This window comes from Muntiacus reevesi, chromosome 15 (assembly GCF_963930625.1).
Source record: "Muntiacus reevesi chromosome 15, mMunRee1.1, whole genome shotgun sequence".
NCBI lineage: Eukaryota > Metazoa > Chordata > Mammalia > Artiodactyla > Cervidae > Muntiacus > Muntiacus reevesi.
Window position 1 is genome coordinate 25,945,871 of NC_089263.1, and position 14,283 is coordinate 25,960,153.

General features: G+C 57.2%; 1 protein-coding gene across 1 annotated transcript in view; it reads left to right on the top strand.

Annotated features, from left to right (window-relative positions):
- Window positions 1-4,978: 4,978 nt before the first annotated feature.
- The window catches only part of KLF13 (KLF transcription factor 13), a 43,102-nt gene continuing 33,797 nt past the window's right edge, over window positions 4,979-14,283 (top strand). The window contains exon 1 of the mRNA XM_065905860.1: window positions 4,979-6,037. Within this exon, the coding sequence (XP_065761932.1) occupies window positions 5,443-6,037 (595 nt within the window). The 5' untranslated portion in view covers window positions 4,979-5,442. The remainder of the gene's footprint in view (window positions 6,038-14,283) is intronic.

The window sequence follows — 14,283 nt, forward strand, 5'->3', positions numbered from 1 at the left end:
GGTCAGGATTTATAAGGTTTCCCACCAGGGGAGGGGGATAGTGTATTTTGTGTATGGTAAAGAAGGCATGAGGGACACTCTGGGTCCCTCTGCCATGGCAACCAGCAAGTTCTAGACAGAGGCTGATCCGTCAACTTGGGTGTCCCCAGGCAACTCGCGAAGGAAGTGTAGCATTGCCAGAAATTAACATTTGAGATTTATAGGCAGTCTCTCCTGCAGCATGGCCCAGTTTCTCCTGACAGGTATATGGATCTTGTCTACTTCACCTCCTGAAGAAAGTGTCCATGGAGCTTCTGCCCCACTCCAGCCTGGCTTGGTGCCTCTATGCCCCTCCCTTTCCTCCTGTGTTGAATGCCTCTTTCCTGTATCACACGCCTCCTTCTTTCTCGGTTGGCTTCTTTATTTTGGTGAAATAAAAATTTGAGTACTCATTCATCTCAAAGTACTTGATTTATACTTTTGCTGGGTGATGACTGGAGAATAATTTTTCTTTAGATCCCCAAGGCTTTGCCCCTCACCTTCTGACTCCTGACCATCTATCTGAGACCTGCTTCTAATGTCAGGACACTTTTGTCACCATTATCCTGCACTTCAACTGTGATAAGCCTTTGGGAAGAACTATTTTTTCCCTGTTGAGCTTCTTGTGGGCCTTTCAACACATGCTCTTGAGTTTGGGAGATTTTTTTAAAAGATGAATTCATTGATGATTTCCTCCCTTCCACCCCTGCCCCTGTGTTTCTCTGATCACTCTTTTGGGATTCCTATTATTTCATTAATGAACTTTCTGGATGGCCCGCCTTTGTTTTTTCTCTCCTGTTTCCCATTTTGGAGGTTTCTTTTTGTTTTGCTTTCACAGAGATTTCCTCAACTTTATCTTCCAATCCCTCCTGGCAGTATTTTTTTTTTTAATTTTGCATGTGCAGTCGCTAAGTCATGTCTGACTCTTCTGAGACCTCACAGACTGTAGCCCACCAGACTCCTCTGTCCATAGGCTTCTCCAGGCAAGAATGCTGGAGTGGGTTGCCATTTTTTCCTCCAGGGAATCGTCCTGATCCAGGGATGAAACCTGTGTCTCCTGCACTGACAGGCAGATTCTTTATCACTGAGCCACCTGGGAAGCCCTTTATTTCCACTACTTCAAATTTCCATGGACACTTTTTGTTTGTTCACCAAAAATTTCTTTATATATGGCCTCCCTTCATGGGTTGCTGTATTTTCTTTAGTTACTCTGACGACATGACTTCGATTGATGATTACATTGCCGTGTACTTCTCTCTGCACAGTCTCTGTTTCCTCCAAGATGCTGTTAAAAAATCTACTGGGGTTTTACATTTCATGACACAGGATTTCCTGAGATGCTGGATCAGCTTTGGCCACCTGTGAAAGCTGGATTAGAGACTCTGTATCTGTGGGGGCTCGGGAAGTGCAGCCTTCCGTGGAGTGTGGTCTGGTGGGTGGTTCCGCTGGACAGCTGCAGATGTAAGGAAACTAAGGTGTTCCCCTTGGCCTATTTTAATGCCCCAGGAAAGACCCTTCTAGTCTCTTGGCTGCCTGCATTCTGAAAACCCAGAAGGGAAGCTGGAACACGGTCTCAGTATCTAATATCTACAGGTTCATTTAACTCCTCTGTTCCTATTATGGTACCTCTGCCCTTTACTGTGCATGGTATCTCTCAGCCCAAGATGCTTCCATTTACCTTATTTATATTATTATTATTATTTCTAATTTGATTATGCCAGGCAGCATGTGGAATCTTAGTTCCCTGAACAGGGATTGAACCCATGACCCCAGTATTGGAAGCACAGAGTTTTAACTGCTGTACCACCAGAGAAGTCCCCTTTAACCTTCTTTAGATGACAGACATCCCATCTTTGGTCAGGATGGGGAAGGCAGCACAGATCTGCTGAGACAGTCTGGATGCTTCTTAAGCAGTTCAGTTCAGTTCAGTCACTCAGTCGTGTCCGACTTGTTGCAACCCCATGAACTGCATCAAGCCAGGCCTCCCTGTCCATCACCAACTCTCACAGACTTTCAGCCAATTATTATCTTAGCCCTCATTTAAACCCTCATCCAGAGGTGCCTACTGCCATTCATTGGTGGACCTATTTGGGGACTCCAGAGTTTTTTTTCTTGGCTCCCCACACCCTATCCCACACCTATACCATTTCAAGACTTAATTGTCTCAGGTCTGTATAGTATTCCAGCTTCAACAACTGTGTTGCAGTTACTTGTTCCCTTGATTGCCCTATTCTTGCCAATTTCTTTCTGACAACAGGCAAACACTGCTATAAAATGAGGTTCCACAAGTCAGAGTCAACACACACCATCCATCTGCCATCTCCAGTGGAAATCTCAACCCTCTTTCCAGCCCAGCCTCAACACTCTCCAGACACATCCCCATTCACTTGCTCTGGGCTGATCTTTCCCACCCTGAAGTGTGTGCTCAGTCCTGTCTGACTCTTTGCGACCCCATGGACCATATACCCCACCAGGCTCCTCTGTCCATGAGATTTTCCAGGCAAGAATACTGGAGTGGGTAGCCATTTCCTCCTCCAGGGGATCTTCCCAACCCAAAGATTGAACCTGGGTCTCCTGCAGCTCCTGTTTTTGTTTATTCCATTCCTTCCATCTGACACTTGATCCCCACCGACCCTCAGACATACAGAAGCCACATCTGTCAAAATCTGATGAAGCAAGAATAACACAGGCCAGTGGTTATGGTAAGATTTTCCTCTGAGGAAGAGAATGTATGTATCTGGAAAACACTCCCATGTGGGGCTGGGATGAGGGATGCTGGGCCCCAGGACCTCCTTCTATGAACAACCGTTAAAGGCCTGAGAAGCAGGCCAAGGGTGTGAGTTTTGTGCCCAGGATGCCCTGAGAGTGCAGCCAAAACTCTCAGGGGGGCTGCATCCATGCAGAGACCTGGGGACTGGTCTGGGCTGTGGATAGGGGTGGGGTGTGTGTGCCTGCCGAGGACCCTTGACCCAGGCCTACCTCCCTCACCCAGAGCAGAGGATGGTCAGTTGTAGCCCAATGCCTAGAAGGGTGCCTACTCCTAAGAGGTCTGCCAGGGTGTACCCAGGCTGGGGTGTGTCAAGTGGGGTCATGGAGCTAGTGGTACCTTGTAGATTTAGCAGAATCCTGCTTGTTGGACAGAGTGGGGAGGGGGGTGGATGGCTGCTAAGTTAGCACAGGGCCAGCTCCATCCTTAATGAAGTGACTGAGTGTGACATGTGGTGAGATTGCAGGAACATTCTGAACCATTATTTGGTCACAACACAAATCTCTTAAATGTCATCAACACAATTTGGCTGGGAGAAGAGAGATTACTTCCTGCCAGTAGGAGACCCTCTTAGAGGAGGAGTCTGACCCAGTGGCCCAGTACAGAGCCCCACCCCTGCAGAGCACACTGTGTGGTCTTCGCAGGGGGCCCCGACTCCACCAGTGAGCTGGAACTTTAGGGTTTTAATCACAGATTCCCAAGGTGCCCAGACGTCCACACAGGTTTACAGGTCACCACAACATGCAACCCAAAACGCGTTCGTCCTTGGTGACCTGTAAAGTCTTTTCTACCCAGGCCCCAAGATAATTTGGTGTGAAATGGCTGCTCTTAATTTTGTGCGCAGAACGACTCTGTCTCACCCACCCCTCTTCTCTGGTCCGAGGGATCCAGTGCCTGGGCTGCCTTCCTTCCACTCTCCCCGCGCGGGCAGCTAACACGTTTGAATGCCATTAAGGGCTGCAAACCACGGCCGGTCTCTCCGGGCCAGGGGCTTGCTGCGCTCGGCTTCAGCCTCTAACCTCTACGCTGATGGCCTAGGCCTGGAGAAGGGCGGTGGGGAGGCCTCGGAGACAGTGAGGGTGTGCTCGCCGGGGAGAACCAAGGGCAAGTGGGCGGGGCAGGGCAGGGAGCGTTTCCTCAGCGAGGCCAGGCAGTGGGTGGGCGGGGCGCTGTGGGCGGGGCCCGCGCTGTCGGTGGCTTCGGAAGCCTTCCCGGCGGGTGGGAGAGGAGCAGCCTGGAGAAGTTGGCAGCCGGCCTGGGGAGGGGAGGCGGAGGAAGGGGCCCCGCGTTCCATGAGCAGCGGCGCCGGCGCCCCGGCACGTAGTTCACTCCTGCGAGCATGGGACGCGGTGGGCACGTCACCCGCGCTGCCAGGCTAACCACCAGCCTGGTGCCAGTCCGCCTCCGGTTGACCCAGGCTCAAGGGCAGTGCGGCCGGGCCCAGTTCCCGGCTGCCCAGGACGATCGGGAGCTCTGGGTCCCTCCCGTCAGTGCAGCCCCTGCCCCACCCGAGACCCTGCTGGGCCGCGCCGAGCACCGGGCTCGGCAGGAGAGGAGTTTGCAGCGGGCGAGGGGCCTGAGTCTCGGGGCGCGGCCGCCCAGGAACCCAGCTTCGGCGGGGTGCGGCGGGGTTGTTCCGAGCTGGCCGGAGCGGACACGCCTCCTCTCTGGGCACTTCGCTCGGGAGGGGAAAGGGAGAAGCGGAGGCGAGCCCCGCAGGGCGCGCCCACCCGGCGCACGGCAGAGGCGGGGCGGGAGGGACAAAGGGGCGACCCCCTGAGCGCTCCGCGCCGGGGTTCAAGGCTGTCACTGTACAAAAGCTCCAGCAGGAAAATACCCCGCGGGGTCCCAGCCGCGGAGGGGTGGGGGAGCGACCCGCGCGGCCACGCCCCGGCCTGCCGCCCTCGGACGTGGTGCGTCAGCGTGCCCGGCTCACGGCTATAGTTTCCGCCCCTCCTCCCGCCCGCCAAGGGGACACGCCCATTGGCACGCGCAGGCCCCAGGCCGAGTGGGAGTCTCTCACTGTGAGGATTGGCCGGGCCCCGTACCCGCGAACCAATGGCGCCTGCCTTTGTCCTCGGCCACGCCCCTTCCCCAGAGGCGGGCGCGCCACCGCTCCAGCCCGCCGGTGCGCGCTCTGGGATCCCCGCCCCCTCCGCGTGCGCGGCTCCCAGCGGCCGCCGCCGCCGCCTGTAACCTGCGCCGCCAGGATGTGGCTGGGGGCTGACGTCGGGTCCAGATGTGGCCCCGGCCCCGCCCACCCCCGGGGCCGGGCCGCCCACACCGAGCCGCGGCGCGCACGGCTGCTGTCCCGCCTGCCACAATGCGCGGCGAGGCTGCGGCCGCGACTTGGCGCGGTCGTCCCTAACGTCGCCGCTCGGCATCCTTAGGACAGGCCGCCCCTGACGTCGCGCGGGGATCCCACTCGCCCGCGCCCCCCATGCGTTCACTCTTCGGAGCCCAGCCGGGCGGGCGCCTAGCAGACGCGGAGCCGCGCGGGTGACGGCAGAGGCGGCTGCGCGCCCAGCCCAGCCCGCGGAGAGGGCGCGCCTCGCCCCCGCCCCCCGCCCGCTCTCCGGAGGCCGTGGGTGCGGATGCGCCGCTGACGACTCGCAGCGACCAGCAGTGCCGCCCGTCCGCCGGCTGGATCCCGCAGCATGGCAGCCGCCGCCTATGTGGACCACTTCGCCGCCGAGTGCCTCGTGTCCATGTCGAACCGCGCGGTCGTGCACGGGCCGCGGGAGGGGCCGGAGCCCGGACCCGAGGGCGCGGCCGCTGTCGCCGCCACGCTGCCCCGCGTCGAAGAACGCCGCGACGGCAAGGACAGTGCCTCGCTCTTCGTAGTGGCGCGGATCCTAGCGGACCTTAACCAGCAAGCGCCGGCGCCCGCCCCAGCGGAGCGCAGAGAAGGCGCCACGGCCCGGAAGGCGAGGACCCCCTGCCGCCTGCCGCCCGCGCCGCCACCCGCCCCCGAGCCCACCTCCCCCGGCGCCAGTGGCGCGGCGGCCGCGCCCCTCAGCCCGGCGTGGAGCGAGCCCGAGCCCGAGCCCGAACCCGAGGCGGGGCTGGAGCCCGAGCGAGAGCCGGGGCCCGCGGGGAGCGGCGAGCCCGGCCTCAGACAAAGGGGCCGGCGGGGCCGAAGTCGCACCGACCTCGAGTCCCCGCAGAGAAAGCACAAGTGCCACTACGCGGGCTGCGAGAAAGTTTACGGGAAATCCTCGCACCTCAAGGCGCACCTGAGAACTCACACAGGTCAGTGGGGCGGCCCGGGAGTCCCGGGCAAGCGACCCGGGGCCAGTGCTAGTCTCCCGGCCACGCCCCCGGAGCCGCCAGCTGGGTGCGAGGGCGATCGGGCCGGGAACGGTCGGGGCCTCGCCCCTTTCCCCGCGGCTCCGGGCTGCGGGCGACCCTGCGCGCCGCGCGAGGCGGGTCCGTGCGCTGGTAGCCGGCGCCCGCCCCGCGACCGCGCCCCCGCCGGGCACGCCCCCTCATCCGGCGCGCTCGGGCGGGGCCGCGGGGGCGAGTGTCGTCATCGGGCCCGGGGGCGGGGACCCCGCCCAGCCCCGGGGGCGCGCGGGCAGGTGCGGGCGAACTGGGTGGGGGTCGCGGGTGGCACCCAGGGAGATTGGCGGCCGGGACGCCCGGGAGCCGTAGGGAACGAGTGTCCTCGCCCGGCCCCTCCCCCGCCGGCCGGGCGCGCGCTCAGCAGGGGCGGGCCCGGCCCGGGTGCGCGGCGGGCGAAGTTCACGCGGGGACAGGGCTTTCTCCAGCCACTCGGCACATTCTTCGGTCTCCTCTTCCTGTAATTTTTCCAGCGCTCTAAGGTTTAATTTGTCGAAACTGGAGCCAGCGGCTGCCGACGGGGGGGGGGTGGGGGGGGCGGTCCCGGGTCTTCGCCCGGGGCTCTTTGTGGGAGCCCCGCCCATCCGGTCGGCGGGGGCGCGCCGGACCCGAGGGGCTCTTTGGGGCCTCGGCGCTTTCTCCCCAAAGGAGCGCCCTGCCTTCTGGCCGCGGATCTGCGCCGCCTTCCTCCCGGCCTCGCTCTCACCTGCCGGGGCCGGATGCGGGCGGGCAGCACCTTCACGGGGGCGGGCGGCGGGAGTCGACATTCTGGGAGCCCCGAACCGCCGCCCGCCCCCCACCCCAGGGCAGCATTTTCCTCTCGCGGGCCCAGGACTTTGTCGTAGATTTCTCTGTGGTTGTTTTTTGTCTTTAAACACAAAAGTAGAAACAGTCTTTCAGTGGATGGCATGCTTTCTCTCCCAGTTTGGTTAAAGAATTGTGTATTTCCTTCGAGCCCACGCGAACTCTTATGGACCCAAGTCTTCCACTTTGGGGACCGGTTCAAAACTCTCATACAGTTAACTTTGTTTCAAAAGTTGAGGCGTCTCATTTGTCAAAGAGTTCATAAGCTGATTAAATGACTGATTTAAAAGCCGCAGTTTTCAAGAACCTAGAACTGAAAAGCTTTTTATCCCGAAAAATTTGCAAATGAAACGCCCCACGGTCTCCAGGTGTCAGGAACCGCGGATCTCACAAACTGCATCCCCGACGCGCGGCCCCGCATTTCTGGTCCCGCGCTGTGGCGGCTCAAACCGCTTGGCAGGTGGTGGGGTCGCGAGTGAAGGCGGGGCCATTTCTAGGCTGAGTCAGAATTCGGGCTGTGTGGACTCAGGGGGGTGGGGACGTTGCTGCAAGAGTGGGTGTGGTCGTGGGGGAGGGGCCACGCTGGATTCCGAGCAAGGCGTACCCGGTCCCCCAGTAGCGGGGCTGCGTTTGGTTTGTGGCTGGAGTTGAGCACTCGGTTGAGAGCCAGGCCAGTACCGAACAGGGGACTGTATTGGAATAGCTTTCTGAATCCTGTGTTACTGTGGCCTCCCAACCCGGTAAAGATTCTACCTGCAGTGCGGGAGACCCGGGTTCGATCCCTGGATCGGGAAGATCCCCTGGAGAAGGAAATGGCACCCCACTCCAGTATTCTTGTCTGGGAAATCCCATGGACGGAGGAGCCTGGTCAGCTACAGTCCATGGGGTCGCAAACAATCGGATGCGACTGAGCGACTTCTCTTTCTTTCTTTCCTAACCCCGCAGCACCCGGTCGAAAGATTCGCGAATTGCGGAGGGACCAGCCCCGGGGCGGGGCTCGCCCGGGCCTCCTGCTGGGGCTGCCTTCCGGATTGCCTCAACTCCCCTGCTCCAGGCTGCCTGTGCCCTGAGCGGCACGGGGCAAGATGGCTAGATGTTTAGGGCAGGGGCGCTGGGAACCCGCGCCTTCGCAGTGGGGCGGAAGCCAGCCTCTCCGGGGTGCCTGGAAGCCAGAACAGGATGAATCCATTCTTTGGCCTGCAGTGTGCTAGTCTGTTCATTCTCAGAGCAGGGAGCCGGCCCCGCCTTCCAGGTGTGTAGAAACTCGAATCTCTGCCTTCAGAGCAGATCTCCAAGTCTGGAGTGCACAGGGTCCCTTGGGGCCCTTGGAAATGTAGGTTCCCAGGTCCCAGAGGCTGACTGCAGTTTAAGGGGTCCCTTCAGGTGCATCTGCTTATGAACTAAGGATCTACCTGTGGCCCAGGGCCCTGGCCTCCTGAGCCCAGGAAGCCTGAGCCCAGGTGTGCAGAGCATAAGTAACTGGTGATCATAGAGGGTATGGGGGCAGCCCGCAGAAGGGAGAGGCTAGGCAAGCACTGGCTGCAAGGGCTGACCCAGAGGCGATTTGCGAAGACTCTGGAGGCAGACCCTGTTTGTGGGCTCCCAGAGTGTTCTGGTGGGGAGGGTCTCTGCAGGCAGTGACTCAGGTCATGCCAGGCCTTTCAAACTGTTAGGGACACCACCCCCCCCCGCCCGCCCCCCCCTTCCCCCCGCATAGTGATTGTATGGTGGGGGGCGTGAATACTAATATGATTTTTGCCAAGGAGGCAGTTGGAAGCTTGCTTTGCCTAGCTCTGTGACCAGGGACTGATTCCCATGCCTCCCTTGTCAACCTGGAAGGTCTGCAGGAAATGGGTGTGCATACGTGAAAATCCTTTGGGAGGTCCTGAGGTCAGCTTTGACTTCGATCTCCCACCACCACCCCTCCCCCCACTCCCACTAACTGCATGCAAAGAGCCACCTGTCCTGGTTAGCTGTGTAGCAGTGTGGTCCCCTGTTATATCCACCACTGGTCATCCACCGGACTGATGATCCTCTGTCACCTTTAGGTAACTGGTGTTAGAGCACGTGTATGATAGAATAAAACACACGATCATGTTTGCAATTGAATCCCCTTACTGTTTGGTTGATCATAACTTCCCAGCTCAGACTTGGGAAGTTTGCTTAACCTTGCTCTGGGGACTCCCTAGACCTGGAGCAGATTTTCTTGGAGGCTGAAGGGCTTTGATTTGAAAATTCAAGGACTTGGAGAAGGGAAGCACTGGATCCCTCTGAGGACACTCCCAAGCCCCCCTACCTGGCAAAATCCCCCATATAAGGGTTCCTGCCTGCTGGGCTTGGTGGAGCTCTGGCAGAGTGGGCCCAGGCTTTCTTGGCAGACACATCCCGGATCCATTCTTCCCTGTGGATTCTCACAAACAATTGTTTTCAGATTACCTTTGTACCCTATTCGCCCTCCAGCTCCAGCAGCCAGAACCTCTCCTTGCACCCTGGGCTGGGCCGTCTCAGCAGGTCTGGGGGCCTGGCTGGAAAGGTGGATCCAGCCCCGCCTCCTGCAGTCCCGGAGTTAATTGCTCCTGCGCACCTGCCCTGTGTGGGGTGGAAAGTAGAGAAGGTTGCATTGTCTCAGCCATTTCCTGTGATCACTTGGGGCAGGGTTTGTTTAAAATTTATCTTGACCCCTGAACAAGGGATTTGATCCCCAAGGTGGTTATGGGGGCCAGGATTTATTCCTAACTCTCCCCCGACTTGAGCTCTGGCATTAGAACCTGGTGTTCCAAGCACACTGCCCGCCTAGACCCCTGGCAGGTGCGCCCCAGGCAGCTGTGTTGGGAAGGCAGCCGTCAGTGTGGAGGGTGGCTGCCAGGATCTCCTTCACCCAGAGCAAGCCGCGCTGGCAGAGGGCCAGCACTTTGTCTGGGCCACAGCCAGGCCAGAGTCTCCCGCCCCTGCTCCCCCACAGTCCTAGCCTGCCAGTCGGCCTGGTTGTGAAACTCTTCAAACAATGCAGAAGTGTGCAGGCTGAATTCACGAGCCCTCCCCTCCCCCAGCTAGCCACTGTTACTCTATGTTATAGATACATCTCTTTCCAGACTCTTTTAATGCATTTTTGTGTGTACACACATGCATGTTTATCCACGGAGTAGGTGATTTAAAAACACACATGTAGGATCCACAGAACACATCCAGTCAAGGCTTTTGTCCTGTATGTTTACTTAGGGAGGCAGCTTCATTCTTTTTCCTGGCTGCCTCATACTCCAGGGTGCAGCTCTGTGGCGCTACTGTCAGTCACCCAGCCTCTTACCTGCTGCAGGCTCAGCTGTGCTGCTTTTCTCATTTGTTTGCTGTTGGAAACCTTGTAGCAGGGGACTCCGGTGTGTGTCTTGGTGTCCACCTGGCATTTGTGGGGGATCGAGACCTAGGTATTAGTGATGGCATAGGTGGCGCATGTGTGGTGGAGCTACTCTGTTGACCTAAAGGACAGGTTGTGTCTTGAAAGGAAACAGACCAAAAGATATTGGTCTCCCCAGGACTAAGGGTCTTGCTGTATTGCTGACTGCCCTTTCTTTTTTTCTAAAAACAAACTCCTTCCAGTTCTCCTTTTGTACGTGTGAAAGCATCACATCGAGAACATTTTTTGAAGCAACCTCAACAAAGCCATGTTAGCCATGCCTCACAGCCAGCCATCCTGCCATCCTGCCATGGCTTACCCACTGGTGTTCAGCCCCTGCTGCAGTGAGGTATGCCCCGTGGGCCGCCCAGCACACAGCCTGCACTGGTGGGGGAGTGTCATGTGAACTATTTGCTCCCCATTCCCCTGCCTGAAAGCAGACTGGAACCATACCCCCCGCCCCCCTGCCAACACACACACACCCGCTTCCATGTGAGCGGCTGGTAGGACCAGGTTTCACTTAATCAGAGGCCCTGTCTGTGTGTGGCCTTTGGAACCAACAGGATTGGGGGAGTTCCCCCTTCAGAGCAGGTGCTGTTGCCAGGTTCACTCATTGAAGGGGGCTAATGGGGACCCCTGGCTCTCAGGGCCTGTCTGCCCCAACATGACTTCGAATGCCGGTGGTTGTCTAACTCCTGGATGTAGTGCATCAGAAGGGCAAGGGTGAGATGCACTGCTGGTGGCTAAAAGCCTGGGAGAAAGGAAACAAAGGCTTATTCACATGTAGTAGTAATGTGTTTAAATGCATAACTTGAGAAACCCCACGAACCCCACAGCATTAGAGCAGACAGACCCGGGGTGTCTGCAGAAGCCATGCCATCCTCCCCACCACGGGCCTGCGCTCCGTGACACCTGATCTTCCCAACAGAGGTCTGGAGCTTTCAGGTCATAGTTAAGGTGTGTCTGATTTGGGCTGAAAGAAGGCAACGAAAAGAGTTTTTAAAATAAAAAACCTGTAGAATGACACACTCAGCTCTGAGGTTGTGTCCAGCGTATCCACACTGCTCACCAGGGGCCAGGCCTTCCATTTGCAATAGGACCCTATGGAACAGGCACTGCCATTGCTACTCCTTTTTAAAGGACAGCCAGGCTCAGACTGGTTAAGAAATATGCCGGAGGGAATTCCCTGGTGGTCCAGTGGCTAAGACTCAGTGCTTCTGATACAGGGGGCTGGGTTCAATCCCTGGTCAGGGAACTAGATCCCACGTGTCACAACTAAGACTCTATGCAGCCAAATAAATACAAATAAATTTAAAAAAAGAAATATGCCGGAGGTTGCAGAGCAGGTGAGGGTAGAGCTGGGACCTATGCCAGGCAGCCCCGCTCCAGAGTGTGGGTGTGTCTGCATGTGTGACAGCTGCACCCATATGAACCCTGGGATGGCGGGTGAGCAGGGCCTCAGGATGTCAGAACCCCATGTGCCCCTTGCACACTGCTTCCCCCGCAAGTCCTTATTACTTCTGAAACATTAAGAGGTGGTACAGTATACTTGCATATATTCTCCTAGTTGGTAGTTAATATTCTCTCCCAGTTTAAAAAAAAAGTCTTTCTTCCCTCCTTCCTGCCTCCTCTCTCTAAATATTATATTTTCTGCCTTCTTTGCCTCTCAAAATACTATTTACTATGTAACATACAGTCCATATTCAGTTTCCCTGATAACCGCCCCCCCCCCCCCCCCCCCCGGTGGCCCACACAAGAGCCAGGATGTGGTTAATCACACATTGCATTTGGTTGTCTTCATTCTTCAGCATCCCTCAGTCTGAAAGCACCCCACCTCCCCGCATCATTGGGTCTTTAGTTCATTGGCATTTTAGGACCCAGGCCAGTTGCCTTGCAGAAAAATCCCTCCATCTGCACTTGTCTCGTCGTTTTTCTCATGATCAGATCCCATGTAAACCATCTTTGGTCAAAACTATAGCACAGGTAGTGCTGGTGCCCCAGAGGGGGACATGCAGTGCTATATCGCGAATGAAGGGGTGTTTGCCAGGCTGCCCCACTCTACAGGAATGTCCTGCTCTCAACAATAAGTACCACTCTGAGACCGTGGCTTGCCAGAGGGTCCCGCTGGTCCTGCGTAGAGCCAGGTGCCATGCTGGGGCGCCATCTGCTCACCTGCACTCAGCCCCTGCTGCCCAGTCCACCTGCCTGGCTTCTGTGCATCCCCCAGTCTCCTTGCCTGGACCAGTGCTGGTTTTTCAGGTTTGTTGTTGGAAGTCTTTTTTAAAGTCAGAGGACAACTCAAGAGTCTTAGGAGCTCCCTTCCCCAAACAGACCAGATCCCTTAATGTTAGGTTGAATCAGATGTTCCTGGATAGTCTTCGTCGTGGTTTAGGAGGTGGTCATGGATGTATTCTTCACGGTCGGTGCACCCACACCCAGCTGTGTGCCCACAGTGACCCGTCTCCCAGACCGGGGTGGGTGGGTCCTGCAGCCCATGGTACCCTTAATGCCCTAGTAGATCTCGACATACTTTCCAGAGAAAAACCAAATCTGGATCTGAGTCCACACTCCTAAACCTGCTTTCCGTTCCTTTCACAGCCCCAAGTTGGAAGTCAATGTCCTGTCAAGATGGGAATAAACTTGTTAGTTAAGTTAGGAGCACCTGCTCCTGTGTGACTGGAAGCCGGTGGAGAGGACAGAGTCCCCTGAAGCCAAGCACTGGGCTCAGAGGCCTCGGTCCCTGCCCTGGGCCAAGACAATGGAGGCTGGACCTCTGAGTTTTTACTCTGAGGGCAGTGATCTAACATGAGGCACTTAGGACAGGAGAACCCCTCACCCAACCCCGAGTTCTGCCATTTACAAGGTATTCTGTCCCTTGTAGCTGGCCTAAGTATCCCAGCTTGCAGCATGTTTCCATGGAACCTGTTTCTATGGAACCCATGACTTCTGGTCCTGGTCGTCTGTTTTACATGTTGGGGCCCACACCCGCCCCCAGCCCTTTTCCAGCAAGGAGGCTCTGCAGTGGGCGAGTGGGCCCTGGAGGGAAAACTGGTCCTCCAGTGGCCTGGCTGTCCCGTGTCCTCCATCTGCTCCCTGTCCCCACTGAGTCAGGTGGGGCAGGGCATCCACCCCATTCACTGTGGGCCTTGTGTGTGCAGGGAGGGCAACCTGGCCCAGTGCAGCATCTGCATGACATCATTCTGAACCCTGCAGCATGGATTGGGGAGCCATACTCCAGGTTTTTTACTATATGCAGAGGGGGTGGGGGTGGGAGTGATCTGTTGATTGTTCTCCTTTTCTCAAGTTCATCACGCAAAAACACTTGCTAACCAGGAACTTGGCCGCCCTCCGTGGCCATCGGCCAGTCTGTCCCAAGGTGACCTGTTTGGAAAAGTGCTGAGACTTGAGGCCTTGGATTAAACGTCCCTAAAAAAAAAAAAGTCCCTGTGCCATGGCCTGTCCTGCACAGGTGGGTGGCCCATGGTTCCTGAGCACAGGCCTGCCTCCTGGAGCCGGAGAAAGAGCTTTGCAAGAAATAGTTTGGGGCCCAAATTGGCGGTCACTCACTGGGGGGTAGGAGGCTTGGCCTGTGCCAGGTCCTGTCTTGAAAGCAGCTTCTGGCAAGGCCCGTGTCTTGCAGACGCGGCCAGCTGGAAGGAAGCACAGGTGTGGGAGAGGGAGGGGGCTTAGGAGTTCGGGGGGCTTTCTGGCCCCCACCTGGGGCCCCAGCAGGGTGACAGCTAGGCAGCTTGGCAGAGGATCTGGGGCCCAGGACAGGGCTCCTTACACCCTTGGGTTAAGTTGGAGGTCGTCCTCCTCCGATGGGAGCAGGACAGGAACTTCCTTCCCCTGTACATTCCTTCTCTGAGCTCTTCATTTGTTAACACTCACTAAAAAATAGAGAAGGAAATGGAAGCCCATTCCAGTTATTCTAGCCTGGGAAATACCATGGACAGACGAG